At 37.8% G+C, this 20969-nt stretch overlaps 1 protein-coding gene across 8 annotated transcripts in view; it reads left to right on the plus strand.

Annotated features, from left to right (window-relative positions):
- SSBP2 (single stranded DNA binding protein 2) overlaps window positions 1-11672 on the plus strand; it is a 336738-nt gene extending 325066 nt beyond the window's left edge. For 4 of the 8 annotated variants that reach the window (XM_033179238.1, XM_033179239.1, XM_033179241.1 and 1 more), the window contains one exon: window positions 5284-10994. In XM_033179238.1, coding sequence (XP_033035129.1) covers window positions 5284-5313 — 30 coding nt within the window. In that variant the 3' untranslated portion in view covers window positions 5314-10994. Of the gene's footprint in view, window positions 1-5283 lie in introns of all 8 variants that reach the window. The other 4 variants (XM_033179240.1, XM_033179242.1, XM_033179243.1 and 1 more) reach the window with 2 other exon arrangements.
- The last annotated feature ends 9297 nt before the right edge of the window (window positions 11673-20969 follow it).

Here is a 20969-nt window from a genome sequence, read left to right on the forward strand (position 1 = left end):
TTCACACTCACACATGCTGCTTCATTCAATTAATATAGAAACAAAAATGCCCAGCCCAAAGTCATAAACCTTGCGGCGCCAACATGCTTGACAAACAAAATGCAAATCAAAAAATATTTCACTGCTTAGTTTTTTTTTCTTTTAAATCACAACCAAGACCCTTTATTTCAAGAAACAAAGATGCCCCCTAGTGTTCAAACTGTAAAATGTTTGTTTTGGAAAGTACAGACTACAAAAAACCTTAGTTCAAAAAAATAGTTTTTCATGCTTCTCAAGTGAAGAAAGTAGTTGATCTTATTTCCTGAATTAATTTAACAAAGTATTTTCCCATGGCACTGAAATATAATCAATTGAGTAAACATGATGTTAAAATAATGGCATCAAATAGGAATTACAAACAAGATGGTAGATTATCTCTTGTTCCCTTACCCTCCCTTTGCCATTTTCTGCTATTGTAAAGAAATCACATCAGCCCCAATTTTTGTACGTAATCATATAAATACTAAATTTATTTCACTTTTGTTTAGCTCAGGGTAGAGGAACTGTTCTTTATTTCTCTCTCATTAAGAAAATAAAGTATCATACAGATGCTTAAACAGAAATATAGTAAGAATTAAAGTGTTCTTGACATGTATAAACAGAAATGTATACACATTGTTCAAAGACTTCATGGAAATCTCTGGATTTTATGGTACATGAACTTGGCATAATAAGGAAAAAATCACAAGTTCACAGCAAGGCATGCTATCTCATTTCACATTAAAAGATAAAATAAGTTGATGTACATTTAAAATAATATCTTCAAGGGTTACATTTTTAACTAAATCAAACTGTAATGCTGTTGACTGCTTTGTAAGAGCCATTTTACCATCTGGTTAAGGAGAGCCAGACTCAGAATAGTTTTGAAACAGGGCAACCTGATATCACAGCATTTTGGCATAAACATTACAATATGTCATCACATATTGATGCAGCGGTACAATAGAAACATTGAAGTGTGGTCTCAGTACAGTACACCATGAATATTTTATGTCTCTAAATATGATACTACATTTAACACCTACTCTTCCTTTACTTCTGGAAAATTGTAAGCCACTTTTCTACTACTTTGAGGAATAGTAATCTATAGCAAAATTCCTTTTTACTTGCCCATTCTATGAGTTTTCCTAGAAACTTTGTTATTTCCCCTTATTTCATTTTTTGAAGTAGTTTCAGTAATGGCGGCCGAAGATGAGCAGTTTACAGCCTTAGGAGTGTAAATAGCACTTTGCATATATAGACACCCAGGCATAAATACAAACTATTTTACTGTACTAAATACGTTTAGCATACCATCTTATAGTTATTTGTACTACTCAAAAATTAGACTTTATTAGATGATTGCTCATTTTTCCTTTCTTTTTGAGACCGGAGTCTCACTCTCTCGCCCAGGCTGGAGTGCAATGGTACAATCTCGGCTCACTGCAACCTCCACCTCCCAGGTTCAAGCAGTTCTCCCAACTCAGCCTCCTGAGTAGCTGGGATTACAAGTGTGTGCCACCACGCCTGGCTAATTTTTGTATTTTTGGTAGAGACGGAGTTTCACCATGTTGGTCAGGCTTGTCTCGAACTCCTGACCTCGTGATCCACCCACCTCAGCCTCCCAAAGTGCTGGGATTACAGGCGTGAGCCACCGTGCCCGGCCAGTTGCTCCTTTTTCTGAGTTGTATTGCGTGGAGCTGATGCTTCCATTTTGACTGAATTGGGCCCTCATTTTCTCTATTTTTTCACTCAGTTTCCTCCGTGGGGCAACCTTGCTCTTTAACTTCCCAACAAATCAGTAACAAAGTAACATTTTTCTGTAAGATTGACTTAAAACATTTGAAATATCACAGATAAAGAATGTTAACAGTTGCCAGTGTTGAGATGATAACAACAAATAAAAATGCTTGATAATAGAGTATATGCATATGTATAGCTTTACATATATACACACTCTTAACAATGTATAGTAGAATGAAGGCTATTCTATATTTTCAATGCTATTTCCTAACATTACCTGACATATGAATTAACTGGAATAATTTTTTGTGTTTTTTTTTTGAGACAGAGTCTTGCTCTGTCGCCCAGGCTGGAGTGCAGTGGCGCCATCTTGGCTCACTGCAACCTCTACCTCCGGGTTCGTGCCTCTCGAGTAGCTGGGACTATAGGCATCCACCACCATGCCCGGCTAATTTTTTGTATTTTTAGTAGAGATGGGGTTTCACCGGGTTAGCCAGGATGGTCTCAATCTCCTGACCTCATGATCCATCTGCCTTGGCCTCCCAAAGTGCTGGGATTACAGGCATGAGCCACCGCGCCTGGCCCCAGAAACTTTTTTAAAAAGCATTTCCTTTGAGGTCCTTTCTGAAATGCTTAGTATCTTTTACTGTTTTATATTATTGACACAGTATACTCAAAAAAATCCTTTGTTTTAAAAGAATGATTATCTTTATTATCTGCCCTATTAAATTAACTAAAATTACATACAACAAAAATTTCAGTTCCTGAGTTGTACTAGCTACATTTCATGGACTCAGTAGCAACGTGTGGCCAATGGCTGTTGCACTAAACAGCACAGAATTAGAACATCATCATCACAGAAAGTTATATTAGACAGTGCTGATGGAATCACCAGTATTTATTGTAAGTAACAGTAGCTGCAGAAAGCATAGATTAAATTGATCTGTGCCCATTTTGCCATATTATCTGATTTTTTCTACTTTAATAAAACCTTGCTATCCACTTATTTTCTTTTTATTTATTCTTGCCTCTAAACTTTTAAATACCAAAATATAGTTCTGTTTAGCCACAGGCTCTAGATAGTTGAAGCATGCTGTCATTGTTTATAATGTGAGACGTGGAATCACATTATGTGCATGGGATCAATTGAGTAAACATATTAAATGGTATGATGTTTGTGATGATGAAATGGTAGGATGAAATGTGATGTGATGAAATGGTAGTAAGTTCCCCTCTGACACAGGGTCAAGGATCAGTTCCATGTCATCAGCATTTGTCTATAACTGGGGGGTTTGCTTTGCTTTGCTTTTCTGCTGCTATGATCAAGGGGAAAGATTGTCTAAACTGAATCTCTTTTCTTGTTTCTGGCAGCCTCCCTCTTTTTTTTGTTCTCCTGTGATCTGTCTAAAAGTCTCCCCTTCTAATCACCATATACTCACTATAATCCTACCTACGGGATCAGTTGAAGTATGTAATTTCACTTTCCTGTACTGAAACACCGTAGGCTGTGAAGTGATTAACAAGTATTAATAGATTTTCCTTGATGTAATGCATGTTTAAAGGATTAAACAATCCTCTTCCTATAGTCCAGTGACCCTTTTCCAGGCCTAATCACCCACCTTTCCTCAGGAACAGTGCATGCTTTTGGTTTGAGCCCTAATGACATCTGGCCCACACATGTGCTGAGCCATTGCCCCTCTGTGCTTTTCCTTGGGGAGTCCTGCTTCCACACTATAATCCGTCCTTACATCAGTATACACCTATATGTCCTTTCTGATTTCTGCAGCCGGTCTCAGCTTGTCTAGAATTCACTTCATTTTATTGTCTTTCTGCCAACTTTCTGAAAAATTTGTGCTCCCCTACCCAGGATTATCACAGCTTCTGGTTAGGTTCCTGGAGCCTGGGACCAGTCCCTTTGCCTTTATCTGTCTTTTTCCAGGAGGCACAATTGTTATTAGCATGTTGAAAGGAATTGCCTTTTACCCTGATCCTCATGAGTTTCCAATAAAACATTTAAAACATTTCGCATTTCAGGGTCCACATTTATATTTTAATTTAGAAACTGTCTTCATCCAAAGAGTCTTCAATCCCACATGTGGGATTAGATGCCTCTCCCCACAGCTCAGATAGTCTAGAGCTGTGTTGTTCAAAATGTAACCACTAGCCACATGTGGATGCTCAAACTTAAATAAATTAAAAGTAAATAACATTAAACATTTACTGTCTTGACTGCACTAATCACATGGCATGTGCTCAGTAGGCACATATGGCTAGTGACCTCCGAGTTGAACGGCACAGACCACAGAACAGATATGTCGTTGAAGAAAGTTCTCTTGCATGGTGCTGCTGTAGAACTGTTCTGTCACAGTCTATTCCCCAAGAATATAAGGGTACAGTGGCACAATTAGCAAAATAATTGCTCTTTATTTCTCTCTAAATCATTTTTGAAACCATTTTTTCCCAAACCTCTGAAACCCTCACCTTTTATCATTTGTCAGCCTCATCAAACTGACAAGTCAGCATGTAACAATGATGTTCCTACTCACGTGCAAAAATGACTGGATTACAGTTAGAGTCACGAGCACAGGGGCTCACGCCTGTAATCTCAGCACTTTGGGGAGGCCAAGGCGAGCAGAATGCTCGAGCCTAGGAGTTTGAGACCAGCCTGGGCAACATGGTGAAACCCCATCTCTACAAAAAATACAAAAATTAGCCACGTGTGGTGGCTTGTGCCTGTACTGCCAGCTACTAGGGAGGCTGAGGTGGGGGGATCACCTGAGCCCAGGGAAGTCAAGGTTGCAGTGAGCTGAGATCACTGCACTCCAGCCTGAGTGACAGAGTGAGACCCTGTTTCAGACAAAAAAGATTATAGTCACAGATTATGGGCAAGATGCTTAAATGCTGCAGTATAAATTAGTTTCTTAAGTATTTTCAGTGCTTTAATGAGAGCTTCCCAGGGCCAGCTTGCAGTTGTTTTTGTTTTGTTTCCCTACAGTATTAACCTAACACTTGCTGAGCACTTTCTATGTATTCAGTAAATACTTGGTTTAGGGATTTTATATCTCATCTTCCCCAAGCCCCTTTACAGACAGGGAAACTGAAGTCAAGACAGGTTAGGTAGCCTCCTCAGTTTACAACCTAGTAGGTAGCAAAGACTAGTCCTCATACTTAGTTATGATCCAGCCTTGGACTAAATTTACCCAAGGTTTTTACAAGTGCCTGCAAAACATAAATCTGTCTGGAGGGAGGAGGCAGAGGGACTGGGTAATGATCAGCCTTCTGGGTTCAGGGAGAGAATAGGACTTGATGCTTTCCAGGGGAAATATTTAAAATTTCAGTATTAGGTTAAGTCTGTATCAGTTTACTTTTTTTATAGTTTCTTATTTTATGTTGTATGAGATGAAAAGCTTGCACATAAAAGATGATAAGAAATTAGAATTCTTCGTTTCTGTTGTACCAAGAAGAACCTTAGTGATCTCTAAAAGAATTGTTGTTAAAATATGGATTCTTCTTTCCTTCTAGTACTCCCCTAGCATGACAATGAGCGTGTGATCCATTACCAAGTCTCCTCATGAAAACCACAGTGAGTCAGCCCTTCACAGAACTACTACGGAAGAAAATTATTCATCACAGTGTACAGTTAAACAAAGGAATCTCAGTCACACCAAACCAACCTTTTTATTTCCTGCTCTCTCCCCTCTTTTGTGAAGAAAGCGGGTCCAAACGTGATTCAAACAACTGTACGGAGTGGCATATTAGAATTGCCCTAAACTGAACTGCAAATAATTATGTGTGTATGTATATGTGTGGGAAAGAGAATGTACTGTATATGTGTATGTTATACAGACATATACACATACATACATTGACCCACAGGACATTGTAAAATATTATCACATGACATCTTAAGTAGAAATAAGTAGGGACTTTTATTCCATCCTTTTTTTCACGTTTACATTTTAATTATTACAAGTTGCTCCTGCCCCCTCCCTGAACTATTTTGTGCTGTGTATATCACTGCTTTATATAAGTTATTTTTTAAGGTGAACTCAGATGTTATGGTTTTGTAAATGTCTGCAATCATGGATAGGAATAAAATCGCTTATTTGAGAGCTTTCATTAAATTGCGTCTGATGCAAGTTATCCTGTGAATCACAAAGTGTACTGTCTCAAAAAATAGAAGAAAATGTGTCTGCGTCTTTATGTTGAATCAAACAATTTCTCAGTTACCTTCAGTGAAAAGTATTTTTTTAATTTTTATTTGAGAAAAACACTTCAAATCAGTAAAAGCTTAACTGGGGCCTCACACAGTATTTCTGCAATAACTGCTTTAAACGAGTTCTTGATTTGTTTGTCTTAGATGATACAGAAATCACTAAATAGCCCAAATCACTTAGACCATAGCAATAAAGTGACAGGGGTTGTCGTATTTTTAGCAACATCTTTTCTCTTTAACATGATGAAGCCCCAAAGTGATAACAAAACCATTTGCTTGAATTTGTCACTTCTCACCAGGAATACTAGAGGTAAAATTTTAATAACATACTAATGTTAAATGGTATCTGGTTTTTATTCAGACTTTTTGTGAGCATATTCATGTAGACACTAGAAGTAAATACATTGAATGAGACTTTGAGCACAAGGGAGAAGAGAGTTGTTAGCACTCCTGAGGCCTCTGGAGTGCTACTTTTCTATCCAGGTATCTTGCTTGCTACCAGCAGAATTGACTGGTATTGGTTCTCACTGGCCAGGGAGCGCCTGCTCTGTTCCTGGGATATAAGGCTTTTATTCAGAAGCAAATCATTGATAGTAACTTTGCTTTATCTAGCCACTGACTTCAGCAGGCTAAAACTACATTGTGGAACTGCCTGTTCAAAAAAGAATGAGTAAATGTTTTAATAAAAAAAAGAAATCTACTTCCCTTATGAAAGCACCTTGCTCTATGGCACTTTCCAGATTTTTTGGGGTTTTGTGCTTAATAATACATACATACACCAAAATCACAATAGAAAGATATGAAGACTTTAATTTTAGACTCTGAAAGATAACTGGGTGATCCTTTATGTTAAAATTGTGATACAAGCAACCATTGATAAATACCAACTATGAATCCAAACTCCAGCGACTGAAAAGCATTGTTTAATCGGAGGTAAGAGACTTTCTCTTTCCTTTTGGCTTATAGTCTCTAAAGTGAAAATTTGGCAGTATATAGTCTCTAAAGTGAAAATTTGGCAGTATGTAGCTCATAATGACATTTCAATCAACCACAGAATGCATATACAACAGTGGTCCTATAAGATGATAATACCATATTTTTACTGTATCTTTTCTATGCTTAGAAACACAAATACCATTGTATTACAGTTGCCTTCAGTATTGAGTACAGTAACATGCTGTACAGGTTTGTAGTCTGGGAGCACTAGTTTATATTATATAGCCTAGGTGTGTAGGAGCCTATACCATCTGGGATTGTGTAAGTACACTCTGTGATGTTTGGACAAGGAAAATACTGCCTGACAGTGCATTTCTCAGAATGTATACTTGTCATTAAGTAACACATGACTGTATTTGCTAGTTCCTGATGACTTATTTCTCTCAAATTCATAATGATTTAGTCCTTGTAAAAATAAAGATTTTGCCTGTGCCTAACAGGGATACTAGGCAGAACTGTTGAGAAAACAAAAAAAGCTGAATTGAATGTATGTTGCAGATTTAAACTATAATAAAATGAGCCTCAGTTAATCACACACAGCATTCAGATGCCTAGGAGTGCACACCGGAGAAGAGCCTCATGCTGTCAACCTGCAGAAACCTTTCATGCAAATTCAGATGAAAAGGTCTTTACCTCAAGCGAAGGTAACCTGAATGAAGGTGACAGTTTGTGCAGACACCTGACTTTACCAAGAAGAATTTTAACTTTCATTTTTTATGACAATCGTATAAAAATTGACAGTCCTTTGATTATTAAGTTTAATCTTATAATGCTAGAATTTTCAAACATTTTGTTAACTCTTCTCCATTATTACTGATCTTGAAGTTCTTTTCTTTGCCTTCTGAGAAGGTATTATTTCTTATCACAAAGAAGGATGAATCTGATTTTATCTGCCCTTATTTTGGGGGTAATACTAGAATATGAATTGCATCATGATCCCCATTATTTGTAACCTAAAAGTAAAATTCGTTTTTTTTTTTTTTCAAGGCAGAGCAGTCAATTCATTGTAAGTATTTATTTCTTTTTTCTTCTTGGAGCCCAGATTAAAAAGAGTTATTTTAGATTTAAAATTTTCCTGGAATAGTTGAAAAATTATTTTTGAGGAGAAAATTGTATCCAAGAAACCCAGAATGTAAGGATACTTGATTTTTAGAACCAGATAATTCTTTCATGCACTGAATGGAGGACAGTATATCTGTATATTAATTTTTGTTTAGATTTTGAATCATTTAACCCTTGTCCTTTTTTCTTGTAATAAGACTATTTAATGTTTTTCTCTTGTGTTTTCCATCTTTATCAATGTATTTGTGTTGGTCTTGATGTATACTACCTGTTCCTAGGGGTTTTTTTTACATATGTCACCTCACAGTAATAATATCAGCAATTCTTGCTACATTGAACATATTAAATACACATGTAAAAGGCAAAAGTAAGCAGTAGGTAAAAACATTAACTCTTGCTACTCTGCTTTGCATTCTGCCTAACTCACTGCATTTGAAAATACATGTCAAATTCTTTCTTAGGTATTTTTGATCCTTAACTACGTGTCTTACAGCAAGGTTGCCCATGGGAACAAAAGCTATAGGGTGTCACTGATCTTGTAATGCACCACATATTTGATGGGTGAATCTTACTAGTACTCCTTTGAATATGTTCCAGTGTGGACTCAGTTGCTGATGAAGAGGAAGTTCACAGGTAGGAATCCGAGGTTAAGATTTCTCAATTGCCAGCTGGGCACTCACGCCTATAATCCCAGCACTTGGGAGGCCAAGGTGGGCAGATCACCTGAGATTAGGAGTTCAAGACCAGCCTGGCCAACATGGTGAAACCCCCATCTCTACTAAAAATACAAAAATTAGCCAGGCGTGGTGGTGGGTGCCTGTAATCCCACCTACTCAGGAGGCTGAGGCAGGAGAATCACTTGAACCCAGGAGATGGAGGTTGCAGTGAGCCGAGATTGTGCCACTGCACTCCAGCCTGGGTGATGGAGCAAGACTCCATTTCAAAATAAAAAAGATTTCTCAATTGCCAAAAGATTAACAAGTAAATCAGTTCTGCTCCTCCAGCCATGAAAAGTGCCCAAAACAGCCCTTTCCCTCCAGAATAAAATAAAGAAAACTTCTATTTCTATTTTTATGATTCTCTAAGATATCTGAACTCCATTGCATTTCATAGGGTTATTCAGTTAGCACTTCTGTGGTTTAAAAGACAACAAATGAAAATAAGTTCAGTTTGGGGCATGAAGAAGTCCCACATCTGTCTATATCTTTTCTTCATCATATTGTCCTAGGAATGTATAGCAAAGCATTCAGAACTGCTCCCTTGGCTGGGGAAGTTTTCCACCGTCCTTAATACTATGAAGTCTTGATTACTTCTTCCGTGGCTTTATCCTTGCCTCCCTCCCAATCCCTGCATCTTCCAGGAGAAATAAATACCAACTGAACACTGTTACCTTCTCAGCCGTTACCATTTTCATCTGCATATAGTGCATAGTAGTAAGAGTGGTTTTCCCAGGAGAAATAATTGCAATTTTCATTTCTTGATTATCACTGCTAATTCGAAGGAGTGCCACAAATCATAGCCACTTGATTTGGAATGCATTTTAGTGTTTTGACACTGGTTTTCCTTTTTTTTTTTTTTTTTTTTTTTTTGAGACAGTCTTGCTCTGTCACCCAGGCTGGAGTGCAGTGGCACAATCCTGCAGTCTCCGCCTCCCAGGTTCCAGCGATTCTCCTGCCTCAGCCTCCAGAGTAGCTGGATTACAGGCATGCATCACAGGCTAATTTTCGTATTTTTAGTAGAGACAGGGTTTCACCATGTTGGCCAGGCTGGTCTGGAACTCCTGACCTCAAGTGACCTGCCCGCCTCAGCCCCCCAAGGTGCTGGGATTACAGGCGTGAGCCGCTATGCCTGATCAAGTTTTCCTCTTTTTTTTTTTTTTTTTTTTTTGAGACGGAGTCTCACTCTGTCACCCAGGCTCTAGTGCAGTGGTGTGATCTTAGCTCACTGCAACCTCCACCTCCCGGGTTCATGCAATTCTCCTGCCTCAGCGTCCTGAGTGGCTGGGACTACAGGTGCATGCACAGCTAATTTTTTGTATTTTTAGGAGAGAGGGGTTTCACCGTGTTAGCCAGGATGGTCTTAATCTCCTGACCTCGTGATCCATCTGCCTCGGCCTCCCAAAGTGTTGGGATTACAGGCGTGAGCCACTGCACCCAGCCCAAGTTTTCCTTTCTTTTTTTTTATGTCTTCTGTACAATAGAGTCTACCCTCCATATCCGCAGGTTCCACATCCCCAATTCAATCAACTCCTGGTCAGAAATATTGGAAAAAATTTAAAAACATAAAAACCAATATACAACAATAATTACAAATAATACATTATAACAACTATTTCCATGGCATTTATAATACATTGTATTAGGTATTATAAGTAATCTAGAGATGATTTAAAGTATATTGGAGGATGTGCATAGGTTATACTATGTCATTTTATGTAAGGGACTTAAGCATCTGTGGATCTTGGCATGTGCAGCGGTCCTGGAACCGGTCTCCCTTGGATGCGGAGGGACGACTATAGTTCTCTTTGAAAACACTAATCAATACAAGTGGCCAGTGAATGTATAGTATGGGAGGGAGAAATCCAATGTTGGGGACAAGGTTGCCATATATTTGCCAAAAGTAAATCTTATTTCTATTTTTCCCTCCTGGTGGAATACGTTTATTGTTTGCTATGTAGAGCCAGAGTCTGTGTTTGTTTAAAGCAATGGTACCCAATCTTAAGCATGTGTAAGGGTCTCCCTGGGTCTGTGAACCATACCTTGAGAAATAACTAGAAAAGTGAAAAAATGGCGAACCGCTATTAATAATACTTGCATTTTGCGTACTAAATATGTTGTGTGTACCTGTGTGTGTGTGTGTGTTGGGAATAGTAATATGAAGTTTGCTCACAAAACACTCCCACTGTGATTCACATTATCTTGTAGCACAACCAATAATGATTAAATATAATGATTTCCTTTGACTGCTTTTCATTTCAGTGATAAAACAGCTGATGAAAGTTATTTGGGATGGAAAGAGTAATACAAGACATAAGCAGATGGAGTCTCCTATGCCTAGGTTTAGCACACCCATGTTAGCTTGTCCACATTAGGCCTTCTTTTGAAGGTTCTGTATCTAAAGATAAGGGCATAAATGATCATTTAATTCTCAGCCACTTCACTGATACTACTAGGAGTTACACAGTAATTATGGTGGTTTGATATAGACATTTGTTTACAAGAAACTGAATTGGCATTATTAACTTATTACAAAAAAATAAGTTAGCTTTACCCATGAACTGTAATTCAGATTGATAAGGTGACCTACCCATGAAAAAGACACTTGAGGCCCGTTTACTTTTTTAAACTATGAAGTGAAATCCTCAGTTAAATAAGTGTCCCAAGGAGAATTTCCTCTGTTAAATTTTCCCTGTTAACTTAGTATAATTGGTTTTCTTGAATAGAAGAATAATGATTTCTGTAAGATATTTTAATGTGAATATTTTTGATGTCTTCATCTTTAAAAATTACAGTACTTTATATAGATATTAAAATTTTTAAGTGGGACTAGGTGTTTTTTATGTATACAATTACAGTTTTTCTCTTCTCTGCACATTTACTGGCTATCAGCAGAACAAAGGTTGGACTCATTTTGCTTATCTCAGTCATTAAAATGTTATGATCTGTTTCTAACATATTTAGCATTTCATTTTTAAAATGAAATGTGCCATTATCATAACAAAGGTAACTATTAATGTTCCCAGAAACAGTGATGTAAAGGACTTATTCCCAGTCAATATTAACACTTAATCCCACTTTCTTTTTTCCACCAAATGGCCTCAGTACATTGCCAAGAGAGTGAAATTTGGATTCCTCACAGTACTCTCAGAACACAATATGATATTTGTCAGCTAACTTTCCATCATGTCCTGGTAAAATTGCTCAGTTAAATGTAATTGGCCATCTACTTATTAAAAAAGAACAATTCAAATAATCTGTACAGTTACCATAATTTGACAACAAATTACTTTAAATTTAGCACCACCTTAGAAATTTTCGTAATATAAACTACTGATTGAAATGTGTTTATACTTTCTATCATATTTCAAAATGTTTTACTTTCCTTGCATTAAGGCAATTAAAAACACAAACTACATGTTAGGATGAATAATTTAAAGGACATCCTGTTGTTTCAACATAAAAAATGGAAAAGTCTTTATAAATAGAATACTTATGATAGCCATCTACATATTGAATTGTTTAATTTACCTAATTGTGATTTTCCGAATTTAAGATGTTTTCTTACTACATGTGTTAAATTGTTACCTATAATATCTTCCTGGAAAAATAGAAGTATTTGTAAGGTTTTTATAAATGCACAATTTATGTATAAATATAATCGGAATCTGGGATGACTCTTAGTAATCTACTATTCTTAATTCAGTGATGGCCACCAGCTACCTGCCACATTTTGTAAATTTAGTATCTGTGTATGTGTGTTCGTGTATGTGTGTGTGCGTGCATATGCACATTACTGCATTTATTCTCAGATGGATTTATAATTTAGTGCTTTTGTACAAGTACTTGAACTATTCATGTAATGGGATAAGTTGCCATAAAGATGTACATAAATGACCCTTAATTTGGCACGTTTACACATTTAATTTTTTTAAATACAGCTTTTCATACACAGTTTCTACCCTTTCATTTCTAGTCTGTACTTCATTACTTATTGAAAAAGTCAAGTTTGTATGAAGCCAGTATAAACATCAAAATATAAAGTCAAAATATAACTAACGTGGACATCTGCGTATATATTGAATTAGACATTATGCCTTATATAAAATTCAGGGGGCTCTAACATCAAAGGATGTATATGCATTGAAGAAGAGGCTACAATGTATATATGAATGGCTGGCTCTATGTGGTCAGATAACTAAACATGGAATGCCAAAAAAATTACTAATGTTATTGGCAAATAGATATGTTAATGAATTAAACTTTGGTATTTTACTCCACATATTACTATAACTATACATAATGTGGTTATCTGAAGCAGTTATCCAGGTAATTCATACAAAACTATGCTTCTCGTCAATTACGTTCATCTTTCCTATGAACTATACAGATGATTGCCTCAGTTCACCATGAACATTTGCCCAAATTAAGATTCTGAAGTAAGTGCTGCATGCTAGTATATAGATAAATGCAAATATAGGAGGAGGAGGGTCTACAATTGAGATTAGTGATTCATCCTTAGATATCAATGGAAACAAATCACCTTTTCAACCAGTTTTTAAATAATGGTTCCACATTATTATGGCTTTGATCCAAGTGGAATCTTCTAGTCCAATAACACAGCACATTTGTACATAATGATTAGAAACAAAAATTTATAAATTCCATTGGCCAGACAGTTTGAGCCAGATTACCTCAAATAACTTGCCAGGCAATTTTCGCAAGGTATCTGGATTACTGGGGATAGAGGGTAGATAGCAAGGCAGCTGATAAGTCCCTGACCTTAAAACAGGTAGAAGTCATATAACTAAGAACTTTGCTGGAACTTACTTATTATTTAAATTATTTCTAATTGTGCAAAAATGACTCTTAGTGGTGGTAGCATTATGTAGGTTCAGGGCAGGAGTAGCATACATAAATAAAAGCCAACAGAATTGGTTTAATCCCTGTGAGCTCCTCTTGGTGAATGAGATAACAAAGAGTGAAAGATTCCAAAATGAAGGGAAAAAGAGATGAGAGTGTCTGCAGACCCAGCCCCCAAGCAATCTGAGTAATCAAGGGTTTGTTCTCATAGCTCAGTGTATCCTTAAAAGTGAAGAAACTCTTAATGTCAAAGAGTCATAAAAATTAAATGAATGTTTTAACATTCATTTAATGTTTAAACATCATCATTAAATGATGTTTTATTCCCTACACAAATTGTCTGTTGAGATATGGTGCAGCCTTGTAGAAAATTCTGTATTAAGTTAACATTGTTTTTTGGGGTTTTTTTGTTTTTTTGTTTTTGTTTGTTTTTGTTTGTTTTTAGATGGAGTTTCGCTTTTGTTGCCCAGGCTGGAATGCAATGGCACGATCTCGGCTCAGCACAACTTTCTCCTCCCAGGTTCAAGCGATTCTCCTGCCTCAGCCTCCCGAGTAGCTGGGATTACAGGCATGCGCCAACACGCCTGGCTAATTTTGTATTTTTAGTGGAGACAGGGTTTCTCCATGTTGGTCAGGCTGGTCTCAAACTCCCGACCTCCGGTGATCTGCCCACCTCGGCCTCCCAAAGTGCTGGGATTACAGGCATGAGCCACCGCGCCCTGCCGAGTCAACATTGTAAATGTTTAGTTGTCACATTCAGTTTGGGAAGCTTCCCTTGAAGTAATATTGGGCGCTGCTTGGCTGTAGCTGCGTTTCTCAGTGAATAACCTCAAATTTTCTCACAAAATTGCTTTTGCATCCTACAACTCACAATTCTTGATGGGAATAGGGATGGAACTCTTGATATTTAGTCACGTCCCATGGAAAACATTGCTAATTTTAAATGTGCTTTCAATAAAATACCAGTAATCATGTGTATTATGTAAATTAGTATTCATTATATTAAGGAATTCAGCATTACTTATGTACGTATTTGTTGCAGAGAAAGAAATGGTTTATGAATTGAAAAGTCAAATGTATTCTTTATATAGTCTTTTATATTACAGTGCTACTGTTTTGTCATAGGTTAGCCATTATTCACTTCTGACTGAAGGGATATTATACAGACGTAATGGTCTCAAAATTGCTTCAACAGAACACACCTATCATTGAAAGTAATATTAATTTAGAGAACTCAGCATACTATTACAAGTAGTTACTAGTCACTTTTATACACAGTATTTACTTAATATTTATTTGAGAAGTACTTACCTAGGCATATTTTTTGATTCAATGAAAAACCCAGAGAGCTGAACTTTAATCCATTTGCAAAAAGATAAATCACTTAACACTTTTTTTTTTTTTTTTTTGAGACAGAGTCTGCTTTGTTGCCCAGCTGGAGTGCAGTGGTGCAATCTCGGCTCACGCAAGCTCCGCCTCCCGGGTTCACAACATCTCCTGCCTCAGCCTCCCGAGTAGCTAGGACTGCAGGCACCCGCCACAACGCCCAGCTAATTTTTTCTATTTTTAGTAGAACAGGGTTTCAGCATGTTAGCCAGGATGGTCTTGATCTCCTGATCTCGTGATTCACCTGCCTCGGCCTCCCAAAGTGCTGGGATTACAGGCGTGAGCCACCACGCCCGGCCAACACTTTTAAAAATATATAAAACATGGCTCGGTTCGGTGGCTCACACCTGTAATCTCAGCACTTTGGGAGGTCGGGCAGGAGGATTGCTTGAAGCCAGGAGTTCAAGACCAGCCCAGACAACATAGGGAGCCCCCACCCTGGTCACATCCCCCCCCGCCCTCCAAAGTTTTTTTAAAAGGCAGCCAGGCATAGTGGCCTGTGCCTGTAGTAGTAGCTACTAGGGAGGCTGAGACAGGAAGATCACTTGAGCCCACTGAGTTCAAGGTTACAGTGAACTATGATTGTGCCACTGCACTCCAGCCTGGGCGACAGAGCAAGACCCTCTGTCATAGAAAACATGAACATTTGATAAAAAACATAACATCTCATAAAAAACAACACTTTTATATGTGGCATATACATACATAAAATATGTATGTATGTATATGCCACATATAAAGTGTTAATGAAAATAGAAGCACTAGCTATTGCAAGAGATCCCTCTCATACAAAAGTTTTCAAAGTAATGCCCAAATTCAAATTAAAATGCTCAGTATGACAGGTACTTATAAAAGAAATCTACTGAACCAAATAACCAAAACCAAAACTAACATAAGGCCATATCTAATTTACAACAAAGGTGAATTAGTAAACCCACTGCCAGTATCTCTAAGTTAGTTATCTCTGAAAAATCAGACTATAATGAAATTCTCAGTACTGCATCCTAAGAGTTTAAAATTCCATCCATTTAGCAAAAATACCATTTCAAATAGGCAGTACAATAACCTCAGGCTCTTCTCAGAAATTGTCATCTTGCCAGAAGATATCTGGTTGCAGAATTACATGGTCATAGGAAGCTCAGTGTAGAATATAAAGCATTCAAAGTCCAAATCTCTGTAGAACTTGAATGTCATGAGTATCTCTAAAATCAGCCTCTTAAATCATTTCAGATGGGAAGTGGTCCAGGGTGAATAGAAATCTGACAAGCTATCTCTGGTTACTTCATTTCCCAGATTATTTAAAACCTTGTTTGGAAAGGTATTTAACTACTGTATTTTCAAGTTGTAAAAAGATTTGCCTGTTATTTATGTGCAAGAGAGTTACTGAACTATGCACTTGCAAAAATGAGTAACTAATGTGAAATTTTTTCCTTCAAGTAACCAGAAGTGTTTTGCTGTTTTGCCCTGGAAACAGGCACTTTAGAAGACATGAAATACAGATTGCAAAGGTATATGTTTCAGAAAACTTTCACATTCATTTGACTATCTTTCTGGTTTATTTGGCAGTATTGATTCTCATCAAGTTCACTATAACTTGAGCGCTTACATCAGGCCTCAAAATATGAGGTTCTGTTCACCCCACTTGTAAATTAAAGCGGCACTGGAAATATGTGAACTTATCCAATTGAAGAGGAGCTTTGGAGCAGACAAGTGATTAAATCAGAAATCATTTCCATCCTAATGCGTAGAAATTGACATTTGCCAAGATTAATGATTAATCACTGAACTGCCACATAAATTGCCAGTTCAGAAGTTAAATGCATGCAGTAAATTCCTAACCTACTTTGGGGGATTTCTTCCTGCTGAAGATAAAAATGTATGCTGTAGGCTTTATATTATAGATCCCTTTGTGGTCATCTTGATTCTGCTTGCCAAAAATAAGCTATATGATTCCAACCATTTTCAGATACAAATGACAACTAAAACACTTCAAATATATTTCTGGCAGAAAAAAACTGTACACAAAAGGTATAAGAGTTGAGAACGTAGGGACTTCACCAAAAGAGTTGCAAAGAAAAAAAAAACTCAGTAATTTTGGGTTTGGAGAGACAGTATGTATGTGCACTGATTGATTAATATATTTCAATTTTCAAACTCTTGAGTAAATAGTTTCTTATTTTGCAAATTGAATTTATATTTTCTCATTTGTTTAAATGATAATTAAATATTCAGAATGTGCTTAGCGTTCAAGACATTCATTAGTTACTTGGCTACAGATTTTTATTCTCAGTGATTGTATTAAAAGCATATTTAAAATATTCAGACTTAATTATAAGACAGATCAGAGAGGTAAAAGAACTTGCTTCCGAGGATGTTTGTATGTAGAGCTGTTTCAACTGGAAAACAGTCTGCACGATTCTGGAATGCAAGCCCAGAATTATAAAATTGCTTTCCCATTAGGGTATCTTTATTCTCCTGAGACATTTAGCCAGGCCACTGATATATGAAAGTGGCTGTGTGAAGCTTCCTCTGACCTTTAAATTCAGAAAGGATGAGGCCAGAAGAGGAATCTTGCTGCAAAGGACCATTTATTTGCAGGGCTGGTTCCTCTGTCTTCCTTTGCAAGAATTCTATTTGCTTACCCAACGTAAGCACAACACTCCTTTTCCTGCAGCTGTAAGTTTGACAACCTGCATCACAACAAGGACTCATTTCTTAAGCCATGTTTAAGGCAAAAGAACTTCAATTATCATGGGAAGACAGGATGAAAACTTCAAAAAAGGGACCAAAAAAGGCCCATTTTCGTTTCACAATGAAAAGAGTACATGGAAAATACTCTTAGAAGTCAGTGAAGAAATTAGCCAATCATGCATTATCTTGATTAACTGAAACAACACGCTCAATAAGAAATTTCCATAATTTTTGTGAGTGCAAATTCATTCTCTCCCTTTCCCTCCTCCTCCTCCCCCACTCTTCTCCTCCTCCTCCCCCATTCTTCTCCTCCCCCACTCTCCTCCTCCTCCTCCCCTTCCCCCTCCCCCTCCCCCTCCCCTTCCCCTACTCCTTCTCCTCCTCCTCCCTTTCTTTCTCTCTCTCTCTGATGTGGTTCAGCTGTGTCTCTACCCAAATCTCATCTTGAATTGTAATCCTCATAATCCCCACGTGTCATGGGAGGGACCTGGTGGGAGGTGATTGGATCATGGGAGCAGTTTCCCCCATGCTGCTCTGGTGATAGTGAGTGAGTTCTCAGGAGATCCAGTGGTTTTATAAGCTTCTGTCATTTCGCCTGCTAATGCGCATTCTCCTGCCACCCTGTGAAGAGGTACCTTCCACCATGATTGGAAGTTTCCTGAGGCCTCTCCAGCCATGAAGAACTGTGAGTCAATTAAGCTTCTTTTCTTTATAATTTCCCAATCTCAGATATTTCCTTAGAGCAATATAACATTCTCTCATAGTTATGGTACTATATAGAATTATTGAAGACTTAATTCACCTTCATAAGCAGCTATTAGCTTAAAAACAATTAATGTGGCTCTTGAAACACCTACTTTATTCGTTAAGGAGTAACTTACGCACTGGTTAAGAACAGAGTCCAATTGTCTTTGGAACATTATTAAGACAAAAAGACTCCAGGAAAACATAGGTAACTAAAAGCCAAGTCAATACATAGCTTAAACTACTGTAGCAAGTGGTAATGGCATCTCACAATTACTGTAATCTTTCCTGTAATGAATGATTACATTTGATAAGAAAGAATTCTATTTTTCCATTAAACAATCTTATAATTTGCTTTAGGGTAACCATATTCCTCATTTCTACCATAAGACCTGTTGTTCGCATTCAAGACAATTGGCCGCAATCTTTCTCAATCTCTTCCTTCTCCTATCTCTCCCCATTGGTCCGTGGAATCCTTTTACAGGAGCAATGTTAGTAAACACTTATCACTGAATAGGCAACAGGTGGTTCCTCAAGTCAATATAGCACGCAGTAGCAGTTAGAATGAAAGAAGGAACCACCACGGTGGCTCCCCTGCAGCAATCCCCTTGCCTCTGTTGGTTTCTATAGAGACCCATGAAACTTTTAGCTATTGCAAATTTTACCTTCAACTTCTAATTCTTTATCAACGTATTAGAAATTTTATAGTTTGTGTTCTCAGCTTTTCTTTAAAATTTTTTACTTCGCGGCAGGGCACTGTGGCTCAGGCCTGTAATCCTAGCACTTTGGGAGGCCGAGGTGGGTGGATCAGGAGGTCAGGTTTCAAGACCAACCTGACCAACATAGTGAAACCCCGTTTCTACTAAAAATACAAAAAATTAGCCAGGCATGGTGGCGGGCGCCTGTAATCCCAGCTACTCGGGAGGCTGAGGCAGGAGAATCGCTTGAACCTGGAAGGCGGAGGTTGCGGCGAGCCGAGATCGCACCATTGCACTCCAGCCCAGGCGACAGAGCCAGACTCCGTCTCAAAATAAAATAAAATAAAAAAGGCCGAGCGCAGTGTCTCATGCCTGTAATCCCAGCACTTTGGGAGGCCGAGGCGGGCGGATCACGAGGTCAGGAGATCGAGACCATCCTGGCTAATACGGTGAAACCCCATCTCTACTAAAAAATAAAAAATTAGCCCGGTGTGGTGGCGGGCATGTGTAGTCCCAGCTACTCGAGAGGCTGAGGCAGGAGAATGGTGTGAACCCAGGAGGCGGAGCTTGCAGTGAGCCGAGATCGAGGCACTGCACTCTAGCCTGGGCTACAGAGACTCTGTCTCAAAAAAAAAAAAAAAAAAAAAATTTTTTTTTTATTTGTCTGAGTTTTAGCAGTTTTTAAAGGAAGAAACAAGAAAGTGTTCAATGACTGATAGAAAATGATAGTTCAAAAACAAGCTGATTATTTTTATTAAACATAATAACTGGCTTCTGATAAATGTTAGGCATGTCATATTAGGTAGACATTTGATCGTGTTAGATCTTGAGTTTGCTCAGCTTTTTTATGCTGCAGCTTTTTTATGCTATAATACCATAACAAATGTCTATTAATATTTTATATATTATCTTTAATGGAATATTATAAATGTATAGTGACATTTTTAGTCAAGTGCTTTTCAATATTTAATGTTTGGTAACAATAGGGGAAAGCAGAGGAGGAAGAGAACATGCCCCTTCATCCTTAATTACTGGTCCTTTGCATGCAGGAAATATGACTTGATTGTTTTACTGTCCACCTCTTCAATCAACAGTTCTTAAATACAGTGCACAGTAAATGTATCTAGGCTTCTAAGACTTGCACAAATCTGTAAACATAAGCAATATAAATCTATGTTAGCTTGCATGCTCATTCCATCTATTTTACCATTTCTGTGAACTTGATTCTTCCAAACATGCCACCACAGTATTTCTTCATCCAAACACATTTATCCCATTATTTCAGCATCTGATGCAGGCGCTGGGGGTCATGGATTAGTGGAAAGTCGCTCATACCCAGTTATAACTGATTAGTTTTATGGCCTTCAAAAATTAAAATACTGGAAAATAAAATTGAGGAAAAGAATTAAATCATAGTCCAACATATTTAAGAAACCTGCGAATTTGATGGGTCCCTTACAATAATTAACAGCTCAGAGCTCTGAAATAAGACCTGCTTCTTTGCAAGGAGGCAAGTAAAATTGACCAGTGAGTATGCTGATGAAATACTGTGTTTCCACTCTGTGTCCCAAGTGATTTATGTATACGTAAACGCAAAAACTAAGACTGAAGGGTGAGGCAGAAGGGGACCAGGTTAGCAGGCTGGGCTGTGCCGCGGGGCAGCAGAATTAATAGATGCACATTGTTCTCTGGAGTGAGCCTTCCTTTCCCTGAAGCTGAGAGTCTGTAGGAGCCTAAGGGGCTCCATAAATCTCAGCACTAGTATATTCCCAGGGGATGATCAGCATCAGCATTAACAGCTCTGTTTAGCCTTTATGCCATACTATATCTTCATTC

The sequence above is a fragment of the Trachypithecus francoisi genome, unplaced genomic scaffold (genome assembly GCF_009764315.1).
Source record: "Trachypithecus francoisi isolate TF-2019V2 unplaced genomic scaffold, Tfra_2.0 Lachesis_group2, whole genome shotgun sequence".
Lineage (NCBI taxonomy): Eukaryota > Metazoa > Chordata > Mammalia > Primates > Cercopithecidae > Trachypithecus > Trachypithecus francoisi.